Source organism: Ptychodera flava, chromosome 1 (assembly GCF_041260155.1).
Source record: "Ptychodera flava strain L36383 chromosome 1, AS_Pfla_20210202, whole genome shotgun sequence".
NCBI lineage: Eukaryota > Metazoa > Hemichordata > Enteropneusta > Ptychoderidae > Ptychodera > Ptychodera flava.
The window spans coordinates 38,836,676-38,861,304 of NC_091928.1; the positions used below are offsets into that span (position 1 = coordinate 38,836,676).

The window sequence follows — 24,629 nt, forward strand, 5'->3', positions numbered from 1 at the left end:
TTCGAAAAACTAAAGCTAGTGATTTTTTTCTTTCTCATTTAGCGTTAAAATGAGCCCCAACAAGCAATATGTCAGAAAAGAATTGTAGACATTTGAGAGTCCAAATATCTGTCCCCGAGACGCGATGTACCTTGGTGCTCTTCTATGAATGGGAGCAAATTCACATTAATAATGCTTTCTTTGTAGTTCAGCTTCTGAATCCCAGAAGATATTTGCTGATCAGCTCGTTTTTGGCCCCTTCAAGATGAAGAAGTGAGTTTTTTTTTCTTGTGACAGCCAACGACTGTCAAGAACAGTAGAGAATACTTCGGACAAAAGTTAGATACAATTGGTGTTTAATGGCAGGACAGTTGTGACCACAAGTACCTTGAGTAAGTCACTGCATACGATTGGCCGTTTTGGCGGATTGGTTTTGCTTGTCCCAGAGAAGATATTTCAAAATCGAGATCACGCGATCATACTGTGTCCACTTTCTCACTATTCTCTATTTTTTGAACCTTGGGTACTTTTTCTTTGGAATCTGGCAATCCCAACACAGATTGAAACAGTGTTGTCCCGTTGCCTTGTCGTCCCTGTGTCACTGCTTTCCTATGAATTCAGGGGGCACATTTCGCTTTTGTCCCAAGCTTCCTGGCGGCTTCATGCTTTTTTCAGTTTCGAAGCTTAAGGAAGTACGCGGATGGACGAAGTGATGGTTCGTTTCGTTACAGACATCATTATTCAATTAAATGTCAATTATGTGGGACCAGACATTGGTGACCGTCCGGTTGTGACGCACGATGAAAGATGTTGACATGTTCTCTACTGCAGAGGAGATTTTGAAGAGCGCCGCCATCGCCAGCCATCGCCATTACCTTTCGTTTAGCTGCCCTTTCCTGAGAATTCCAGTGACGTACTCTGCCCCACGTCATCATCACTGGTTATTACTTGCTGACGTATTGGAGGATGCTGCTAACAGCACCATGTAGTCTGTTTCACAGTAGATCTGCGAGTCAACGGTGTAAAACCTATCACCCACACAAAAGTGTTTGACGCATTGTGTGCATTTGAAACACTCCAAATGAAACCAAGTGTCCTTGGCGATCTTCATAGCCATCTCGTACGATGCGATCTTTTGTCGACAAACATCGCATTCGCCAGTAGGACCGAAGAGTCTGATGGGGAAAAAGATCAAAGTTTGTTTTACATATTACGATTTTCACTCTTAGTCGTTAGCTTTTTTGCAGGGAGAGGTGATTGCTTGTGGCACTGTCAACAGCGAAATTCTCATGAATTCTTGTAGATATAAATAAATAGAAATACCGGTATAAGATGCGTCCATACGTACTCACACGTACACCTTTGAACATGCATGCACCATCCATCCATCCATCCTTCTATCATTCTATACAATAAACAAACAAAAAACAAAAAACAAACAAACAAACAAAGTAACTAACCTACTATCATCACATACATACATACATACATACATACATACATACATACATACATACATACATACATACATACATACATACATACATACATACATACATACATACATACATACATACATACATACATACATACATCTATTCATATATGCATGCATACATACACACAGACACATGTGTCTACATAACATTCTTCACCACTGTTAATAGAAACACGATTACTTTACATGAACCATGATGCGTTTTGATACCAGAGAGTGTTTTGACGTATCAAAATTTAAAATTGAGCAGAACAAAAATACCCAATTCCCAAATTACAAGAAGGTGGAAAAGCCGTTTTGAAATGCGAAATTCGGACGACTTTTTGACAATTAAAGTAGGACAAGTACACAGCAATAACACAATATCATCATGGCAGCGATCTCGCTATTCAATCGTGTATAATGCTAGGAATCGTAAAGAAAACGGTTTCTGTCCATTATGAGCACAGGAAACTGACCCCTTAAAAAGCGTCAGAATTAGAATGGACTGTTTCCTTATCAAAACGACACACAGACTATGTGCGCTAATGCACCTCCCGCCTGCATCCGCTTTGATAACCGGTTGCCATGATAACGAAAACGGTTACCCACCGTAAATAGTCTCTCTTGCAGAGTTTGCGACCGTACTTGAAGTACACTTTACACCCTACTTCGCCAAGGCGACACTGACACAGATCACAAGCCAGACAGTCCTCGTGCCAATAGCTGTCCAGCGCTTTGAGGAAGTAGCGATCTTTGATGTTGTCATGACAGCCGTCACATTCAAGTTTTGATGGGTGAACATGAAGAACCTCGTCAACGGTTTCCCTACAAGTAAACATAACAAAGTAAAGTAATATGATATTACGCGTACTTGTCACGTGTTTATGTACTATTGCATTTAAAGTATGTGTGGCACTGTGCCAGTACAGTGCATGTATACGGGTAGGGAACGCTCTCGTTAGGAGCAAAACTCTTTTTAATGTCTCGAATTTGGACAAGTGCGAGGCACGTTTTTATAATTTTTATTTTATAACAGAAAATTTTTGCCAAAATCGAACTATCTTTTACACACGGGTTCACGGCTGCGGTTGCAAATTACATTTTGTTTTGATATGGACGCAAAAATAGATTTTGACAACGGATCAGACCACTGTCGCCTTTTCTGCCTCTCTGCTTTGTCTGTCTACTTGTCTGCCTGTTTGTCTATCTGTCTGCCTGTCTCTCCGCCTGGCCCGTATAAGTTTACATCCTGTATCCTACGGGAATATTTGGACTACTGTTTGATATCTGTATAAGATTTCGTACGGTAATTTTGCATGATATAGTCAAACATGTGTCGCGCAGTCTTGTAGAATTTCTAATCCCATCGCGATCCTACGAGATGAAACTAGTCCAATCAAAAATGCGTGGGAGTCACGCAGGTTTGTTGAAAATTCAACTTGCTTTAGCATTTTGTATCACACTCTACTTCGTTTATTATTCACATCTTTTAACCCAACAAAGCACCAACCGGAACATTATTCAACATCGCTTCTCATTATTTCGGCGTGAACATGACGTAATTCTTTTCCTTGAAGGGTCTCTGCGTTCTGGGCGGAGAAAGCGAACGCACTTCGGATGAGGAAGCCGCGTTCTCAATAACTGTTCGGGAAAATTGGGAATATTGTTTACTTTCCATTCGAAACCTCACTATAGGCCGCAATGACATTCCATGGAAAATACAACTTGCGAGTTCCACTTCCTATTATTGCGATTCCAAAATTGTTCTGACGTAGAAAAAGATGACCTCTCGACTCAAATCTGGCCACCTACAAATCGGCCCAGCGGCGGACTCTGTGATCACCCTACGCCGAGAATAACATGGAAAATTGAAAGTTCTAAATTAGTTTTACAATTAATCTCTTCTTCAAAAACCGAATTTGCACCATTGAATTTGGATTACCATTCAACACTGGAAGTTCTGGACACATTTATCGTCTGTTTATGGTTCTCTTCAACCACGTGGCCTGCCTTTAAAACTTACTAATTCTTACACGTCACGTTCCTGAAGCTGTAGCAATAGGATAACGTTCAAAGTTATCCCTTCATCGAGACGACTTCATTTCCCGGCATGACAGACGATTCTCAACGTATCATGTTTCTCGACGAACTCCTCCCGAAGTAAGTCTTCAAAAAAGAGTTGAATTTCCTGAAAAGATTGGCAGCGCAACCAGCCGATGTGAACGTTTTTGTGACCAACCGTGACCGAGCGACAGCCCGATCTGTCGGATGCAAGCATTTCAAAATGGCAGACTAGTGAGTTGAAATTAATGAATTTACAAGGACTATAAAATGCTCGGCGTAACTTTACAAGGACACGCCAGATTTTTTTAAAGTTTCTAGACAGAATGTCCAATGGAAAATACCCAATCACAGACAGATATTGCTCTTTCATGTACGGTCACTCGTGCCGCTAGCTGCGAATCTCGACAACCGTGACCTCCTCATCATGGAATATTTTTGTAAAACTAACATTTATCACAACAATATTAGCACCTTTATTTCCTGGAAAGGATCCCGAACGCTCGAAATGAACCGGGATATAGATTTTTTGTACCGAATGCGCTTCGATGAAAGAGAAGACCAGTCGACGGGTATGAACGATGGGCGCCTGATGATCCATAGCTGTGACGTGTATTCGGATATGCGCAGATATATATTATATGAGGATATTTTAATACAATCGGTATGACGCTTTCAAGTTTCGATAGACATACCAAATATCTACAATAATTTGTATATTAGCTTGAAAACGACACCGTTTTGTAAAATTTCTGAAAAACAATAAGATTCCTTTCCTGGACCCGACAGATATCCTTAAAGGAGAAAGCGGAAAATATCCCGTTTTTTCCTCAAGTCACACGCAGTAATCTAATTACTCGTTTACTGTCCCCAATAAGTGTATGCGTTATTACACTTTCTAAGTAAGATTCATCGCCAAATATATGTTTTAAACCAAGAAAAACTCGATAAAGCTCAAAAAAACGCATGTACAGACTTTGTTAAATTTCAACGTGCTCGTCGCTTAACCAAAATACTTCCATTTTACTACGTGTTTACTCACAATTGCTGCGACCAAAGTATCATTATCATATCTCACTGAACATGTTACTCTGTAAGCCTAAAGGACAGCGTTTTCGAATTGCCCATGCAATGACATGAAAAATTAAGCGAGCCACGACAAGATAGCGAAAAATTCAGCCTTTAACCTGAGCAATGACGAGACAAAACTGCAGTACGTTGCATTACTGTAATAATTAGGTCAAATGGCAATAGAATATAAACCATGCAAACAAACCACGCGACTCTGGACTAATCCTGATTAACAGAAGGCAATAACATAGTTTGTTTCGCATGCAATTTCAACGACGTAAGCTTACATGTGGTCAAACTTCTTATTACTATTCGAGATACGCCAGGGGAAAAAAACCCCCGGATAATCTCGTTTAAATTTAAAAAATCACTTATCATACGCACATTGCTACGTTCCTCAGAAGAAAATGTATTTTAAAGATCTTTGCAAATGATGACAACATTTTCCATGCACTGTGACCACACACATCGTAAAAACACTTACCCGTGCACGAAAGTAGACATCTCGCGTTCAAAAATTTTGTTATGATATGATTCGAGAACGAAACCTGTTTGTAGAGTCCACCGTTGCATACGCCACTATAACAACCTGAACTTCCCTAATAAGCTCTTTTATACAGAATTATTGTGATCACGTGACTTGCTCATGATTCCAATCTCACGACAGAATCTGTTTCTGCACTCGTCGGAAGTTTCCGCCTTATTTAAAACTTCTCAATGTTTTAAAACAATAGTTTTGTAAACATTTGGCTGCAAGTCGTCACGTGACAGTAAAGCGTCCATCCGGGACATGCTGTTCTTGGGTTTCCCCAACGCAAGCAACCTCTCTTCCGCATTAGAGAGAACGTGTTTTGAGGAGATAATACGGCACTAGACCACAAGCCGCTTGGCAATTTTCGGCGTGCATGGCATACGGCAGGGAGACGAGGTTGTTACAAGCACCCAGTTGGCGTTGACCCTACAATCTACTTGACAGTCTAGTCTGCCATTACTTGCTGAAGTTTACTAAATTATGATATTTATAAGCCCATAGACTTAGGGCAAGTCCACAGCTATATGATTGTTGTAGTACATGGTTTGCGGTGTGATCGTGACTGTGCACGAATGCACATCCCCTGCCTTGCACTAAAACTCTATAAACATGAAAGTGAACGCGGATTCCTTCACATTTGTATGAGCTCCGTCAACAAAAGTTGGTAGTTTAGGGTACTTCACTTTCGTCATGATCATGCAAATATAATTTATGATAGAGAAACTATATGGTATAAACTAACAATTTACCGTTTTCACGACACAGATGAAACGATATAAACAACGTCACAACTCATTTGCATATAGTCATCGTCATCTTTCACACTTATACCGCACGCTGCTTTGGCATCGTTCCAAGTCTGATTGTGACGTCACGTGGCCTCGGCGTCTAGACTAAGGCAGAGAAAAAAAAACCTTTTCCGGCACTTTAAATTTGACAAAAAGAAGGTATCGCTGTAAACCGGAGTCAGTTCCCGTGGAAACCGCAAATTTGGTGCAGCGATTGTGAAGCCAGTAATGTGATCAGACGTCGGGTCAGAGGTCACAGCTTGGTTTTAGTTATGATATATCGCCGCATGCCAGGTCTCTCGCATAAAATAAAGTAGGCTGGCACGTTTTTCACTTTAAATAATAGACTCCGGAGAAAGTAGACAAACGTGTTGTCTTCAGACACGTAATAAGGCGTGAAATGTCGTTAAGGACTCTTCAAATCAGAAATGAAGAATTATATTATTTGTTTGGTAATGTTTGTTTGTAGACATCCAAACGACATTCCACCAAACCTGAATTCAGAGAAGCTTGCACTGTATTATTACATTATATCGTAGAGTCTTGACAGGAAGAGAAGTAAGCTCTCACTCTGCCGGCTGGATCCTAATGACAACACTGTCATCAAATGCTAATTGCAATCATTGTTCACAGAGTCAAATGTTTCATTTCTACAATCTTGGAGAATGAGGATTCAACAAGTTAACTTTCTTCACCTTCAGGACTAAATATGGACAATGTTTTACCAGCGGATTCCATCCATTAAACCCTACATGTAGTAATCTGATACAAATACATGTTCCGTCCAAGCACTGGAAAGAAGTTGAAGAATGCACTAAAAATCACGATGCGTTTGTCTGAGTCTATTATTACCAGCAAGTTAGTTCTGTATATTGTTGTTGTTGTTGTTGTTGTTGTTGTTGTTGTTGTTTATACTCGTTTGTTCCGATGTCGTTGTTTTTAATCTTGCTCCAATACCGTGACCTATATCGTTACAAGTATTTTGTAGGCCAAAAGATGTTGAGGCATTTTTTTTTGAGGCTAATTACAGTATTCTTTTGGGCACTGGCATAGAATTCGAAATAGTTCTATCCATGGCTGTGATTTGTGTGTGAATGTGTATGTATGACAGTATGCGACGACGGTTTATCGAATATATTGGTCACCCTTAATCTTACTGACATGTTTGAGCATAGACGGTAAAAAAGATTGTGTATGGTTTGAGTATACTTCTCGCATTGAGCTACAAACGGAGCCCCATGGTTTTCGTAATGCCGCATTTTACTTGTTTGACAATGGGCCGTCATTTTTGGCTGCTAAAATTTAATGAGAATTATTTGTAGCGTATGGTAGTGTTGTCTGTCTTTGATGTAGTTTCTACCACAAGTTCAAGAACGCTACATCTGCTAAAGAATGTGTACAATACAACAGTGCGGGCGTACATGCACCTCCACACCCTTATCAGCTCATCATTTTCGATGTATTAGCAATCGAGTCTCTCTCTCTCTCTCTCTCTCTCTCTCTCTCTCTCTCTCTCTCTCTCTCTCTCTCTCTCTCTCATTGTCCGTTAGAGTAGACATCCTCCTTTGAAATTCAAATTCCACAGAAACCGACGGGATGTCCGACATAAAATCCCCGGAGGAACTTTACGTCAAGATCACGTGCCCAAGCTTACGAAAGAAGGAGTTACGGGGCCGGCGTGAAATCTTCATCTATCAATAAACTTTGAATAGGTTAGATGGAATGAATACTGCCGCATGTTTCAGTCAAGCTATGCTTGTATAAATATGAACTGGCAAGTGTGTGTAATTATTTTCGAAGATTCTGGTTACTGTGTTCTGAAGCTCACAAATCATGATAAATCGACAGGTAAAGAAAGCGGTTGGTCCCACGAGACTAAAATCAAAGGCGTTTTCTTCTAATTCTGACAGGGTATGCCAACTCTCAATTGCAACTAGCTCTGTGTGGCAGGACTGTGTGTTACCGGCTAGGCTATAGGCCTCCCACCAGAGCGTAATAGCCGAGCCCTCCCCACCAGGGTGTAATACACGGCCCTGTCACGCAAAGTACTGACCAACAAGCATTGGGTAACGTTTTGCCACTCGTTTACGTTCAGGGTTATCGTGCCTCATCCCCCCTCACAAATACAACAAAATTGTTCATATTGAGTACAAACTCTGTAGAGGTATGGGGCACTGGGTTTTTTTACGTCAGAGTGACCAAGGTGACGAAATGCTGGAAGTCACGACATACAAATTGCGGAAGTATATTTGCTTATCAATATTGTTCACTCAGAACTCCGCTACTTAAACAAATACTATAGTTACACAACCACTTGCTGAGTTCGGGTTATTTTGAGCCTACCGGAAGTGGGATGCGTGGGCGAACGACCGGAAAGGTAACAATAGCACGTGTCCTTTTGGCGTACTTTTAATTTAGCCTTTCACGAAATCCTAAAATTGACGTTCCGTTTTCCTCGCGACGGTGTTTGGATAAATGTTGAACGAACACACAAGATGGGTGCAAATGCAAGAAGGGAAATCGTCATACTAGCAACACAGAGATACGTCCACGATCTGGCTCGATATAGTTGATATAAAATTATTGTCTAAGACTTGCCTTGGATGTTTTCGTCTGAAGCTGGCTTGTCGACTTCGGTGCTAGCATTTTCTGCGGTATCGTTGATGTTTCCTCATAGGGGCTGCTGAAATGTCCGTACCCAGGGGTGGGGGTAGGGGTGTTTTAGTCTCAGCATAGGTTTTTTTGTTGCTATATTGTTTTATTGGAATACGTTTGACTATGATATGTATTACCGCAACCCTTTAGTGTCTTGGTCTTATGTTTGCACAGATTTTGCAACGATTTCTTTTTCTCCTTCAAGTTCACTATTTCCTTTATTTGTTCTCGACAATCCTACGCGAAGTTCATTATCTGATGCGTTCGATATAGCCTAATGCGCCAAAGCAAGCAAGGGTAAGTTAACTAATCTGTGGACGCTGTCACCAGATTATCACCGAATTAACTGTGTTATACCTGATCAGATGCGTTGGTTGTTGACTTTGTCAAAGTTAATCCGGTGATAATCTGGTGACAGCGTCCACAGATTAGTAATTTACCCTTGCTTGCTTTGGCGCAGCAGACAATCAAACGCATCAGATAATGAACACAGCGTGGTTTTACTAGTAAAGCTTCGCGTAGGATTGTTAAAGAACAAATAAATGACAAATGGAATACATATCTTAGTCAAACGTATTCAAATAAAATAAAGAGTATCAACAAGAAAACTGTGGTGAGGCTATAACACCTCTACCCCCACCCCTGGGGACGGACATTTCAGCTGCCCCGTATGGGGCTATTTTCACACTTCATGCGATCGCATTTAAACGATTCATAATATTCAGGCGAATAAATGGGCGGAAAGGTTGTTAAAAGGAATCACTTTAATGGCGAAGTACGATTAATACTTATACATGATGTATACTGCATGTATTAGGGTGACCATCTGTAGTGACAAACGTAGACTATGACTTTCAAGAGGGCATACATAGTTGGGTTTGGATTCGGATGACCGAACAATTCAAATTATGGACGTTCGGATAATCGCCGTTTTACGGCTTGTATTTTGTCTGTGTTCGTTCATGCAAATCTTACCATACAAACTGTTTAAATGCTTTCCCGGAAAAGGTATATTGTCATTGTCATGATCTCATTGTGGTGAAGTCTGACTCAGAAACTAGGTTCAGATTGTTTGAAAAAAACTCTTGTCCCTTAAACCCTTTCAGGGTATTCTTTTCCAAAAAGTCCTTTTAGCCTGAGGTAATTAAGATTATTGTCTGCAGCCAGAACGCCCCCGATTGATAACTTCGGCATGAAGAATTCAATCGTACCAGCCAGCTGGTCGGCAAAATCTAACGCTTGAAAGGGATTAACTGTAAATGTCCAAGCGTCTATGGACTGTGGTCCATCTTTCTGGATGTCGCCCGACATTTTTGATGGCTGGATAAACATTTAGGAAGATAAATTCTATAGATAATCAAAGCCCTTTGTATCAGGATATTATGTATAGTGCTTATTGACCTGTCTCTCATCGTCATCTATCTTTTCAGAACATTCAGCTCTCGCTAACGGGACTGTTCTGAAAGGTAGTTGACGATAACAGTCAGGTCAATACGCACTATATAAGGAGATGTATATAGTGCTTATTGACCTGACTCTCGTCATCCGTCACCCACCTTTTCAGAACATTCGGGCACCGCGTGGGAATCCCGGCACGTCTTGGTTGATTTGTACCTGTCGGTGCGTGACACTAAATCTGATGAAAATCGAAGTTGAGGTTTCCTTGTTCTTTGTTGTTCTCGTTCGTTGCTTGGGCAGAAACGTCATCATTTCTATACGTACCTCTGATTTTAGTCAGATTATGTGGCAGTGGATTAAGTAGCGGGTTTCTCAGTTTCAGTTTCCAGTCTATCGCCTGTTGCCATCACGCTGAGCTGATTAGGGCCGGGAGGGAGAGGGTGGGGGATTTAGAACCAACGAAACAGAAGACCAGGGAAAATTTCGATAAAATGGAGATCAACAAGCTATATAACCCGACACAAAACATTGTCCGGGCCATAGACACCCTCTACTGTCTATGCCCAGACGTAAACGTTGAGTTCAGCTGGTTGGTCACTGATGACGAAACTACCGTACAATTTGTATTATATAGAGCAGTGTACATAGCTTTCTCCTGCTACAGTGAAAAGTCAGATAACCAGATATGAACTGGCGATGCTCCAAGGACTCATATTGAACTTGTCTGAGTTTCAAACTTTTCTCTGTTATACTTTCCACAAGTTTGCACACGCATTTTAATTTGTAGGTGGTACAAAATGCAAAATAAATAAAATAAATACGTAAAAACTTAATTCGACGGATCTTTAGGGCAATTCAATAGGATAACCAATGATTATAACATGTTAGCCTACAAGTCGCTTTGCGGTTTTATGTTTCAATAGATTCTCAACTTATTCAGTTATTCCCCGTCTTACAGGTATTAGTCATTTTAATATTTTGCTACCTTGCGGATGTTTTCGGTGGCCGGGTTTCAAGGTTAGGGCTCGCGCCCGCCGAGCGACGCGATTACACCAATGTGAACGAGTTCACTCTACTCAGGGACAGATATTCGGAATCCCAAACTTTTACAATTCTTTTCTGGTCTACCACTTGTGGGGGGCTCATTTTAAAGCTCTTGGAGTGAAACTAAAAGTCACCGCCTCATTTTTTTTTTTTTGAAAATCGGAAATTTTCTTTTTCCCCATAGAGCTAATACAAGGATGGCGGTCATTTTGAATTTCAAATATCGGTAAATGTACTGTCAGGTAATTTGTTTCTCTTGTACCAATATTTGCATAATGATCAATAATTCTTATTTTGATTTGGTGAGAGAATGGTTGAAAGTTTCATTCAGGAAATTTTGAGCAAAAGTTTCAGTCTTTCACTTTCGAGGTGCATATTACCTTTAGGTGGGGCAAATTTTGCTGATATTTATCTCAGTCTGACATAATTAAGCCCTCAAGACTTCGGGCAAGTCTAGTCCGAACCTAGATGATGAGAAATTGAAACTGAAACTTAACTATTTCATTGGCTGTAGCATGATCAAATGAATCGGTTATTTTGACATTTGTGCAAGTTGAACAGCGCCCTCATCACAGCACACCAAAACAGACATGCAAGTGAAAGATTACTCCGAAAGATTTCTCCGAACGATTACTTCTCGGTGCCTCTGGCCAGTCACTCCAACTTTTGATGATTTTTACACTGTATTTGTCTAATTTCAACAATTTCTTGTTCTGCTCCCTAAAGCATGCTGAGATACACTTTATTCAGCTTGTCAACTCAGCCTGTATATACATTGTGTAGACTGTATTGTTATTATTTGTTGACATATGAATTTAAGTCCGGACTTGAATTGAAATTTAAACCATAACAGACTAATCTATGTCAATAGACGATAATTTGGGTCTTTTATATGCTTTGTGGCGTAGCACAAGAATTTGCAACTGACATTCAGAGCAACAATAGTGATAAAAATCATCAATAGTGTAATACAGTTATTGTCCCTTTCACATTTCATATCACAAATTGGGACATTACATTGATACCCAGTAAAATAACATAAAGTGGTAAACTAACTCTTAGATATTCATTCACCAATACGACAATACATTTTGACTGTTTTATGAAGCTACATAGCACTTGCATGTCTGTTTTGGTGTGCTGTGATGAGGGCGCTGTTCACCTTGTAGCTTGAACTTACAATGTTGCGTTCTGTGTCAGTAGGTCAGTACACAGTGGACTCATCACTGACAGAGGTAAGATTGCTAAAATGGTATAATTTAGTGGAAGCATGAGAAAAATCAAAATCTTTCCTAAAAGGGCTTTAATATATACACTAAAGAGGTGGTGACATATGAATAACCTTTCCAAACCCGTGACCTTGTAAATACTGAGCAGTTGTTGTCAATTCTGTATGTGTTTTAGCAGGGAAATGTTATAGACAAAATATCGAAAAGGTGACTCAATTACACCAGCACCAAATGGTTATCAAAGAAGAGAGATCATTTATGAACTGAATTGGTCATATTATGATACACATTTGTAAACTTGACACATTATATTACCTTCAAATAATACACACCATTCTTTAATCGTTATAATCAGGCTGTACATTTTACATCATTATTGCCGCATGTGTCCGTCATGTGCACATACTGATTTTAGTAGCATCAAATCATACAGTCAATATCATGAGTATAATTATTTCGAGAATAATATTTAAATCCTCTGGCACATGGTACAAAGTCTTACTTGTATCTACGGTAAGTACGAACATAGACACGTGTTTGAAGAAATACCATTGGTTAGCATGTTTACAATTCTGTTGATGCTGATATTTTCATTTGTAAATTGCAAAATTTTGGTAAAACTCAAAATTTGGTCCGTTGTGGCTATAAGCTTAAGCCTCTGGCGAGTACTGATAAAACTAAATGATTGAACATTCCTTTAACTGTCCTTTCTCTCAAGAGTATATCTTTTTCTAAACTGTCAAATACAGTTAAAATACGTCTAGACGTAGATGAACTTGCACTTCAAAGTACATCCTGCAAATACCATTTAACTTATGTGTCATCTATTCAAAAAGCACTACCAGCAGTGTTTTTGTTGAGGGCTTTGCCTGGGTAAATTTTATCCGGGTTCCCCAGTCATGCTACCGGGGTTCATAAGCCCATATCAGGGTAATGGCATTAGGGGACTTTTGAAATAATACTACGTTTCCAAACCATGTTTCTATGTTCCAAAAATAATGACCATTTCTCTGTATATGGACAGGCCTTTTTGAAATGCTGGTAAGAAAATTAAAGTTCAAATAGTTCATTTTTGTCAATTCATTGTATGTTTTGGGGAGATGTTAAAGGTAAAACATTTAAAAAGTAAATCAACTCTGCCAGCACCACATCATTATAAAAGTTGATGGAACAGGAACTTCGTTAGTTCATAATTTTACAAGCTCATTGCTCATTGGTTGATTTCACCACAAATGTCATATTTCTTCTTCAATAAGCCAATTAAAATCACTCCTGTAAATATCATGGTCACATGCTTATCCATTTCAACAGTTACCATCACAAACTGGTGAATTTTCTCAGCCTTTATGAACCATAAATCATTCTGCTCCAACCTCTCATTTCTTTGTAAATAGATCACACCAACCCCATTGAAAACAATGGGGTTCTACCATATTCCCAGAATGTTTGGGTTAAACTATACCGTCCCCTAGAGCTCCGAGACTTTTGATATAATAATCAGGAACCATTTTTTGTCTTTCTATAGAATTGCTTCTTTGATGTTCCTTGGCTTCCTCTCCGCTGTTAATTCCTGTTTCAACCAGAAGAGTTTTCAGTCCACAATTTTTGCCCATCAGGATGTCGGTTGACATCCGGTCTCCGATCATCACGGTTCTCTGCGGATTGATTCCCTGGTGACTGAAACAAAGGGAGAAACATGAAAAACAATGCTCTTCGGGAATTATAGAAAACGTCTCTCTGACTTAGGCCACCCCTAAGAACCTACATGTAAGTACTTAATTTCAAAGCAATGGAACTATGTGTTCTCAGAAGAAGATGAATGTTGACGGACAATGGACAACAGCAGACAATCCACCTCTCTGATAAGCTCCATACCATTAACATGGAGCTAAAAAGTTAGAATGCATGAAATTTTAACATTCACTGATAAATATTTGTCAAACATTTTCACATGATTTTCAGTTGTTATCCTCAGTGATTGTAATGATGTCATAGGTACCTTGTTACCACTGATATTATGATTGAAACTGTAAAAGGGATCTAACAACTAGCTGAATCATAAGTTGCATTGATACTTACGTTTCCATAATGCTTTCAAAGAGGTATCTGTTTGGTTTACCAAGTACCACTGGATCCCTGCCGGCTGCTGCCCTCACTGCCTGTACAAGCACACCGGTTCCTGATGGATAACACTCAGATATGTCAGCTATTTGGTACTCTACGACAACATCTCAATAGAGCATGAACACTCAGCGATGCAAAGTTTGGGTCACTATTTCAACATAGGTGAACCCTTTCAAGGCTTTGTTCATGGTATACGCATGTGTATCCGACCATACTAAGGAACCAATAATATGTTGACAGTTTCACCCTCATTTCCATTTGCACAGGTCGAGTTTCATCATTGAAAACGATAGGGTTGGACCAAACCATTGGTGGTAAAATCCTAGATAATGAATTTGTCTAATGGATTGAAAAGACAATCTGAGATGGTAGAGGCAACCTTTGTTTTACTGTAAGATTACTATTTTCATGACATTTCAGATTTTCATAAATTGTTCACGCTCTGAATTGGTAATAGATTTTGAAAATCACATACCATGACATGCACTTCGACAGCATTCTAAAGCATGCAAATGTTCACAGATAGTGTAGAGTGTTGATTGAAAGAGCATTGAGCGTATACTGACTAAACACAACTATGGTGCGGTTAAAACTAAATTAGGTTTTTAGAATGGGACATTGAAAGTCAGAGTGACTATAATGTAAACATACATACACTGTACATGTACTGTGATAACTGGCAAAAGAACACATTTCATATATCCTGTATGTTAGAAAATTTGGGGGCTATTCCTAAATTGCCAAAGAGAGGTCAGATATCTGGTATTACAAGGGAAAACAGCTGACATGCTTCAAATAAGCTGTAGTTGCTAATGTAACCTGATACAACAAAAAACATCCCTCATCCCAAGCTTGCAGCACCTATAAAAGAACGTATTCTTTCCGTTTTGAAATTTCTAAGATACTCTGACTTCATCTTCACTGGCTATGGCCTGCTCCAGACTCCCATGTGCCCCTGTTTGCTAAGTGGCTCAAAATCTTTGCTTTACATTGATGTGCAATCTGACAAGCAAGATCTGACCAGCAAGAGGCAAGGCCTGGTAAGCTGGGATATGCTAAGCTCAACCCTTTGAGCACTGTAATTTTTCCCGCCAAAAATTTTGGTGCAACATTTTACCAATTTTATTAATTTTTTTTGTAATTTTTCCCCCAAAATTTTGGACCAAATGAACATCACATTTCATGGGCTACAAATTTTTTATCAAAATTTTAGCAAAAGCTAGGAAAATATTGACTGCAGTACATATGATCAACGCAAAAAAATTTGACTTTGGCACTCAAAGGGTTAATTATTGAGAGCTGAAGGGCAGAACAACACTTAGAGGACAGGAGAATGAGTAAAATTCCATTTTTCATCAACAATAGTAGTGCAGACATTGTACGATGAACAGTCTCCCTGACAAGCTATCAGCATTCACAGGGTCAAGGTGATCACAAAATCTACAACTTCTGAATGCTGTCTTACCTGGAATAATAACCTTTCCCTGATATGGATATCTCATGTCTTCATTCGTCGCTACAAATATACAATTTGGATCATTTAGATAGGTGCCCGCTTTGACAAGTTTGTTGTAACTTAGATGTTCATCAAAGCCCATCACAACAGCTTTCACCTGTCAGTCAGAAAAAAATCAAAATTTTAAATGTTTTGTTTCTTGAGGTAGAATGCGCCTTGGAGACAGATATTCGGACTCTCAACTTTTACAATTCTTTCCGATCTACCACTCGTCGGGGTTTACTTCAAAGCTCATGGTGTGAGAAAACTGTTGACTGTCTTAACACAGGGATGGCGGCCATTTTGAATTTCAAATATCGGTAAATCTTCGGTTATTTGTTTCTCTAGTACCAAAATTTGCACAGTGACCTCCGAAAGAAAATAGTTGAAATATTCCTTAAGGAAAGTTTGAACAAAGGTTTAAGTCTTTCATTTTCGATGCACATACTACCACAATAGGATGGCCCTTAATAACTGTAAAATTTTCTGATATGGTAAAAGTCTTTCGTTTTATTTTATCTATGTACAATTGTACTCTTTGAGTCAATTTCAAAGTTTCTTGTTATTCCTTGCTGTCATCCTTAAACCAGTACAATAATATGTTAAATTTTTTGTCTCAGAAGGACTTTTCTTGATTCAGGACGGTGGCACATCAGTTTAGCATTCAGGACACATGGTAGGTTTGTACATGTACCTAGTCACTGTTACAAAGATGATACCACCTCAATGAGAGATATTTCAAAACCATAAACATGGTATGCTTACCTCGGGGTCTATCGGTAAGGCAGCCCATTTGTCTAGATCATAGGAAGGCGATGGGTCTGGCTGAAATATAAAAACACAGATTTATAAAATAATTTGCATTTAAAATCATCTTTTTATCTGTTTAGTTCGACTTATTTTTTGTCTCAGATCAAGTGGGAAACCAACCATGAAAAGCAAGCACCACTGATAAAACCACGACAACACTGAAAAGATAATTTAACATGTAAAGCGTTAATATATCAAGGATGAGTTCCCTGTTTAACCCTTTGAATGCTGTAATTTTTCCCACCAAAATTTAGTGCATCATTTTGCTAATTTTTATGAATTTTTCTGTATTTCTTTTGATAATTCTGGACCAAATGGACATCACCTTTCATCGGCTATAGGTTTTTATCAAAATGTTGGCAAAATCTAAAAACATAGGGCCACAGTTCCTGAAGCTACTACAGACATGGATACAAAATAAAGTACCGGTATTTCCTGGCTGTATGAAATTATCTAACTAAGATCATCCTAGGGACCTGTAAACCAAATATTAAAGCTGTCTGACCAGCGGTTTTGAAAAAACAAGCGACTCAACAGTTGACAGAGCTCTGCTGTGTTATGTAGAGAATAACCTTTTGTGACTCATGTATTGATGAAGAAGGTGGATATCTTTGATAGCTCATTTCAGGATGGCCTGACCAAAAATGGAAAAAAAAAATTCCGTAAAAATACAGATTTTCATATTTCATCACAATTTTAACAAATCTATGTTGGGTTATCCCTAGGGACCTGTATACCAAATAACATTGTAAGTTCTGTTGAATAAGTTGAGACTGTACGTACTCAGAGAAAGCACACTGAAGAGACAAATTTTTGAAACTTAACAAGTTCAAGGTCATCAAAAGCATTATATGGAATCATGTTACACTTTCATTGCACTGTTTACACTGATTGCATAATTGCTATAAATAGCACATGAGGAATCTTACAGCCCAGCTTTACCATAAAAACCCATCACTTTGACCACTCTTTTAATTGACCCACTCTATTTTTTCCTCAAAAAGTAATCTTATTTTATCCTTACCAAGTCAACCATAAATGGAAATTAGAACTTTCTCTATCTCTATTTATTTGACCACCCTATCATGACAAACTATTATGAGCAATTTCTTTTAGATAACATAAATGGTGGTTCAGAATATATCAAAGTTGGGATTCAGGAAAGTTGCCTTTACATGTTTTAATCCTCAATTCACTATGAACTGTCAAAAAAAGTCGAACTTTCTGATAATTCCACACTAAAATTATTTGGCTTTGATGATTTCCTAATTAATTCAATTATTAAAATCATATTAATTATTTTTTTGTGGTGAATTGATAGGGTTTATACAGTACAAGAATTACATACAATGTAAGTCAAATTTTGACCAAAAATGACAAAAAAATTCCTTAAAAATACACATTTGCATATTTCATCACAATTTGAACAAATCTACGTTGGTTGTCCCTAGGGACCTGTATATCAAATAACAAAGCTGTCTGACCAGCGGTTATGAAAGAAATTTTTTACCAAAAACGCCTTTTTTGGCATTAATGTGCCTATTTTCAACAATATCAAAAAATTAAAAACATAGGGCCAAAGTCCCTGAAGCTACTATAGACATGGATACAAAATTAAGTATTTCCTTACTGTATGAAATTATCTCACTAAGGTCATCCTAACGGACAAGTAAACTAATATTAAAGCTGTCTGACCAGCGGTTTTGAAAGAACAAGCAACTCAACAGTTGACAGAGCTCTGTTGAGTTATGTAGAGAATAACCTTTTGTGACACATGTATTGATGAAGAAGGTGGATATCTTTGATTAACATTGTGAGTTCTGTTTAATAAGTTGAGACTGTACATACTCAGAGAAAGCACACTGAAGAGACAAAATGTTTGAAACTTAAGAAGTTCAAGGTCATCAAAAGCATTATAAGGAATCATGTTACACTTTCATTGCACTGTTTACACAGATTGCATAATTGCTATAATAGCACATGAGTAATCTTTATACAGCCCAGCTTTACCATAAAAACCCTATCACTTTGACCACTCTTTTAATTGACCACTCTATTTTTTTCCCTCAAAAGTAATTTTATTTATCCTTACCAAGTCAACCATAAATGGAAATTAGAACTTTCTCTATCTCTATCTCTATCTCTATCTCTATTGACTATTTTGAGCAATTTCTTTTAGATAACATACAGGGCACAATAAATGACGGTTCAGAATATGTCAAAGTTGGGATTCAGGAAAGTTGCCTTTACATGTTTTAATCCTCCAAGATGGTAAGCATTTCACTATGAACTGTCAAAAAAGTTGAACTTTCTGATAATTCTACACTAAAATTATTTTGGCTTTGATGATTTCCTAATTAATTCAATTATTTAAAATCATATTAATTATTTTTTTCTGGGTGAATTGATAGGGTTTATACAGTACAAGAATTACATACAATGTAAGTCAAATTTTGACCAAAAATGACAAAAAAATTCCTTAAAAATACAGATTTGCATATTTCATCACAATTTGAACAAGTCTAAGTTGGGTTACCCCTAGGGACCTGTATACCAAATAACAAAGCTGTCTGACCAGCGGTTATGAAGAAGAAAATCTTTTACCAAAAACACCTTTTTGGCATTAATTTGCCTATTTTCAACAATATCAAAAAATTAAAAAAAATAGTTTCTCAAAATCGTATTTTTCATCTACACAACAAATATCAAATCAGTAAGTACTGCGGTTCTCAAGATATTTGAGTGGACGGACGCCTCACAAACGGACATACATACATACATACATACATACATACATACATACATACATACATACATACAGACTGACGACGGACGCCGGACGGATACCCATCCCAATAGCTTCTATAGACTATAGTCTATAGTAGCTAAAACTAGTTTCTCAAAATCATATTTTTCATCTACACAACAAATATCAAATCAGTAAGTACTGTGGTTCTCAAGATATTTGAGTGGACGGACGCCTCACAAACGGACATCATACATACATACATACATACATACATACATACATACATACATACATACAGACTGACGACGGACGCCGGACGGATACCCTCCCAATAGCTTCATAGACTATAGTCTATAGAGCTAAAAATTGACTGGTGTAAATTTTAGAAAGGTGATAAAACTTGACTTTTGCGCTGATAGGGTTAAAAATATTGACATCATAGACTTTCGTAGAATTTCAAAATAATTGAAAGCAAGAAGGGATTTTAAATTTTTTTCATATTTACTTCATCATCAAACAGGTGAGAAGTCCATTTACAGGAGGAGGTACGCAGCATCAACTACCAATTAAGCAATGAGGAGTAAAGTGCCTTGGTCAAGGACAAAACACTGTGCTAGAGTCTCAAACTCACAATCCACAAAGAGTGAGTCCACTGCTCTGGTCACACTTGGGTCTCAAACTCATCTTCCTTTTACAGTGAGTCTGGTGCCACAACCACTGTATTCTTATTTTAACCCTCTTACCACTGTGGTTTGAACCAGTCACATTGTTTTGTATGGTAAAGTTGAACCACTAAAGAGTGAAATGGGGGGTACGTGAAAGGGTTAAGGCTGACACACATACATCTGATTAACCCTGAATCATCGCAAAGGGAGTGTATGGTTCCTAACAGCTAAACAAAGAATAGATAGGGGAATATGGAGTGTCAGTGACTGAATTACAATACAAACAACACAAGAAATACTTACACCAGTTCCAGTGTGTTGGTAGCCCATAAGTTCCAACTCTTCTTCCATACCGGCACTTCCCATCAAGTAAACCTTGCCTTCATATTTCAAACCATATTTCAGATAAGCTGCCGCTGCAAACGCTGTGCACACTATCTCCTCCTGGTTTCAAAAAACAATACAGAAACGTTGAAAAATATTTCTGAAGATATGCCCTGATAATAAAACAATGACATTAACTATTTTGATATCAAACTATCAGTTACATCACAACAGTGTCTTTGCTAAGGGCTGTAAGAAGCTAAAGTTTACCAATGGACTACAGGGTTTGCGAGTTATGTATGAGAAATTCCACTTGGTGTATCAATGCCAGTCATATTAGATGACAACAGCACTGCTTATAATATGGTTTCCATACCATTTACCTATGTACCAAGGAGCATGGCAAAAACACTTTGTAATTTTCAGTCATACAAAAAATCGAGGCAGTATTGCCTCCAAATTGAAAGAATTGAGCTTCTGCCCAAAGTTTCCGCAAGCAAACTTTAAACCATTCCTTTCCAAACTCAAGAAGAAAATTCATGGGTCACCATGCAAAATTGGTACTAGAGAAAACAAATTTCAATATTTACTGATGTATGGAACTCAAAATGTGAGCTGCCCCTGTGTTAGCAGTACTCTACAGGGAAAAATCAAAATTTCAATTATCAAAAAAATAAACAAGTGAAAACTTTATTTACTCAATGAGCTCAACAAGGAGTCCCCAATGATGGAGGAAAAGTGCATTGTAAAAGTTTGAGAGTCTTGTGATTGTAAGTGGATTGTAAAAGTTTGTGAATATCTGTCCTTGAGATGCATTCTACCTTAAAGGTATACAGTCACCTGTAATCTAAATATGCCCATATATGTGATCAAAGGGGCGTTCCTTGGTATTCAAAATGCCCATGTGAGGGCGCAGTTTTTAAAAAGCGGCCATCCGCTTAAAATCTGTAATTGGTTAGATTTTCCCTTTCCACGGTAACTGTGGCAAAATTGGAACAGGTGACAGTATACCTTTAACAGTAACACTGCTATGAGAGTTTATTCTTATTGTCATCGGAAGCAAACACTGAAAACAAATCATAAAACACACATTTTAAAATAATCTTAGCAAAATCAGCATGACACTCTAAGGAGGAAGTTATGTGACAGGGCCTTTCCTGTTTTGCTATAACTTTCACTTCATCTGTTTTATTTCTGAGATTAAACTTCCCAAAACCACCTGACAACAATTTTGAAATTCAAACTACCTTGCAAATATGCAGATGATAAAAAGTATCCAAATGTTGGAATAAAATATTATTAACTTTACTTGTAAGCTGTTCATCCCCAAATCCATGTAAACAGGTCCACAATCACCATTAATAACAATGGATCTGGGTCAAACCATTGTAACCAAGGGACAAGGTAGTATATACTAGCATGGTCCCTTGGTGGACAGACTGTGTGTACAACAAGGTGACTAGCATAGGTATTAGATGTGTTTCAGCTAACCTCGTAAACTTCAAATCCAAGGCTTGTAAATTTCTGCATGTACTGCTTTCTGGACTTGGTACTGTTGTTTGTGACAAAGAAAATCTTCTTGCCCTGAACAAGAGAGAGTAAAAATGTTAGCATCAACTGTCTCTATATCATACACTTAGAATCCATCAAAATGTGGTGTTTGTCACTGGACATAGATGGCTATTATGTATGTATACACGTATATGTAGACATTATTGAATTTCACTGACTTTATGACAGAAAAGTGTAAAACGTATTCTACATTACTGTACGTATGTTCACAGTCTAATTTATTTCATTGTGTAAAACTCTACTTACAAATGATCAAACAGAGATGTATGTTTGTTTGTTGTTTATTCTCCCTATATCACAGCGGTATGGACTGTGCTCACTTTGGTGACGAGCAAGTGAATGCTTAACAATAATAGAAAAGTTTCAGGTGTGTGTTTTGTTTTTGTTTTCTTTTGGGGGGGAGGGGGTACTCACCTTTTGTCGTAATTTTTTCAAAGCTTCCTGTGCACCAGGTACTACATTCTTGCCTTGCCAGATCACTCCTGTCATTTTGGAAATACAATTTGTCGTAGTTATCTTTTTTTACCAACTGAACACTGAGCTTGATAAAACATTCAGCGGTGAAAACAAAAGTTTTGAGATTAAAAGAAGGATGAGGCAAAGATGATGGTTACAGAGATATTAAAGGATACATGTTTGTGTGTGCCTGATATTTCACGGACTCCAACAAAGCCATGTTACATACACTCACTATGTCACTGTACATGGTGCTAGTGGTAGAGTTTTCTTCCTTCCACAGCTTCTAGCAATTCATTTTCGACTTTTAATTGTGACTTGGCTCTTACGGTCACACAAGTACCTGACATGCATCGTATGGGACAAAGTCTCTAGTCAAATCTGAGTATATACTCTAAGAAGTTGTATTTGTGACAATATAGTTTGTGGGCTTGTCGATCCTCAGGTTCTTAATCAGCATTATCTCTGAGCAAAGCGACTAACTGTGTACAAGTGTCAAATGACAATGAAGTAATAAAATCAAGTAAAACGGTCAATGTCAACAATCATTAGCACAGGAATAACCTTCAGTAAACTCTGTTACATCAATTCTGGTCTGATTGCACAATACTGTATATGTAAAATCCATAGGAAGTGACAACTTTGTTTGCTAGAGCAAGATAAAAAATGAACAGTATCTGTATGAGCAATAATGCTATCTTCATACACAAAGCGACAAGTTGGCAAGTGTGAAGTTCATTTTGAACTGGTAGCCAAATATTCGTTCATCCTATTGTCCCATACTGGCAATCCTATGCACGGAAATTTTTCAGTACCATGACAATCCGATAAGATTACAGGATATTTTGGCAATCGAAATGAAAAACATTCATAACCTACCCTACTTGTGTGTGCACAATATATTTTTCCCATTTTCCTTTCACAAGACAGTTGTTAAGAGTGTAGTCCCCAAATGCAATGCTACCGCAGTAATCATTCATCTACGGCTAACATTAATTGTTAATAGAACCATTCCTTTTTGACGACCTTAAGCATTGGCTTTTGATTTTGACATTACCCACTCAGTTGATGTTCTGTCCATTTTGAATGGCAGAGTAAAATAACTATTGTAGAGAGAGTCCTTCATTCTGTATTCGGAACCTAAAGAGATGGTGGACGGTTCGACTCCATCAACAAGAAACCACACCGAAAGGACTACCCTGGATATCAATGGTATCTACCCTATCATGCATGGACAGAGCAAGGAGGTCCGTCGACTACTTCCATGGACATAGTCACCCCAGTCTACAGCTCCGTGACCATGGACGCAATGCCGTGACAGACTGACTACGTGTACCCTTGTTTTAAAAAGTTCCAAAATAATATCCAAGTCTCTATACGCTGGCATTGTAGCACAATATAATCTTGCAAACCTCGCTGGCCAGGATGCAAAGACGTTATAATATGCCGTGGACATAGTCATACGAAGCGCCTGTAGCCCGAGTGTGGGTGCGATCGCATCCAAGTCATTCGCTGTGAACATGGAGGTACTGACCGACTTCCTCCGTGCTGTGAATTGCCCTTGAAGTTGTGGGTGGCTCCGCAACGTGTTACTGTGCAGAGGAAGGCTCTGGGCCCAATCCAAAACCCTGACGCACTTAGTTGAAATGAAGAGAAATAGCTAGTTTTACGCTTCTTGTAATCAATACAACTCTAACTTACCATCGCAATCACACAAAATAGTGTCGACAGACGACACAAACTCCGGCACAAGATCCGTCGTCAGCTCCTTGCAGGCAGCCATGTTGTTCGTAGCCCTCAACGTTCATATTACAGAGTACCTTTGTTTTAGAATAAATTACCTCTTCCTTTAGTACCATGAGTACAAGAGCTCACAACAGACATACAGTGGTTTGTGTTGAATCGTGTAAAGATCTTTAAGTTTTTTTGAGGATCTATGAATCGTGGCATTACCTGGAGCTAGATATTTCTTCCATTCTGGAGGCGATCATATCAGTAAATATATTAAGTATAGAAATGAACTCTATTGAAGTTGAAATATTGTCTGAAAAAATGTGCTGGTTTATAATGCGAGAATAAAACCCCCGTTCAATTTGTCAGTATTTTAGCAGTTGCAGCACTTACATTGAAAACAGAAAATGTTGCTATATTCAATAGAAAATGCAGGCATTACTTTTCATACAATAGAACTGCTTCT

General features: G+C 38.3%; 1 protein-coding gene across 1 annotated transcript; it reads right to left on the bottom strand.

Annotated features, from left to right (window-relative positions):
• Positions 1-11,950: 11,950 nt before the first annotated feature.
• On the bottom strand, positions 11,951-24,257 carry LOC139136825 (glycerol-3-phosphate phosphatase-like). The gene is made up of 9 exons (XM_070704665.1): positions 24,134-24,257; positions 22,391-22,458; positions 21,896-21,988; positions 20,384-20,524; positions 16,622-16,681; positions 15,827-15,974; positions 14,317-14,416; positions 12,458-13,914; positions 11,951-12,377 (listed from the first exon to the last, which is right to left on the bottom strand). Exons 1-8 carry the CDS (start codon positions 24,213-24,215, stop codon positions 13,689-13,691), a joined length of 918 nt encoding a protein of 305 aa, XP_070560766.1. The 5' UTR covers positions 24,216-24,257; the 3' UTR covers positions 11,951-12,377; positions 12,458-13,688.
• Positions 24,258-24,629: the final 372 nt, after the last annotated feature.

Excerpts from the sequence above, each read along its gene's own strand:
- LOC139136825 (XM_070704665.1), bottom strand. The coding sequence starts at position 24,215 with ATGGCTGCCTGCAAGGAGCTGACGACGGATCTTGTGCCGGAGTTTGTG. Across the intron at positions 20,525-21,895 it reads TTGGATTTGAAGTTTACGAG|GAGGAGATAGTGTGCACAGC; the intron begins GTTAGCTGAAAC and ends TTTTGAAACCAG. Across the intron at positions 13,915-14,316 it reads TTTGAAAGCATTATGGAAAC|TCACCAGGGAATCAATCCGC; the intron begins GTAAGTATCAAT and ends CCTTTGTTTCAG.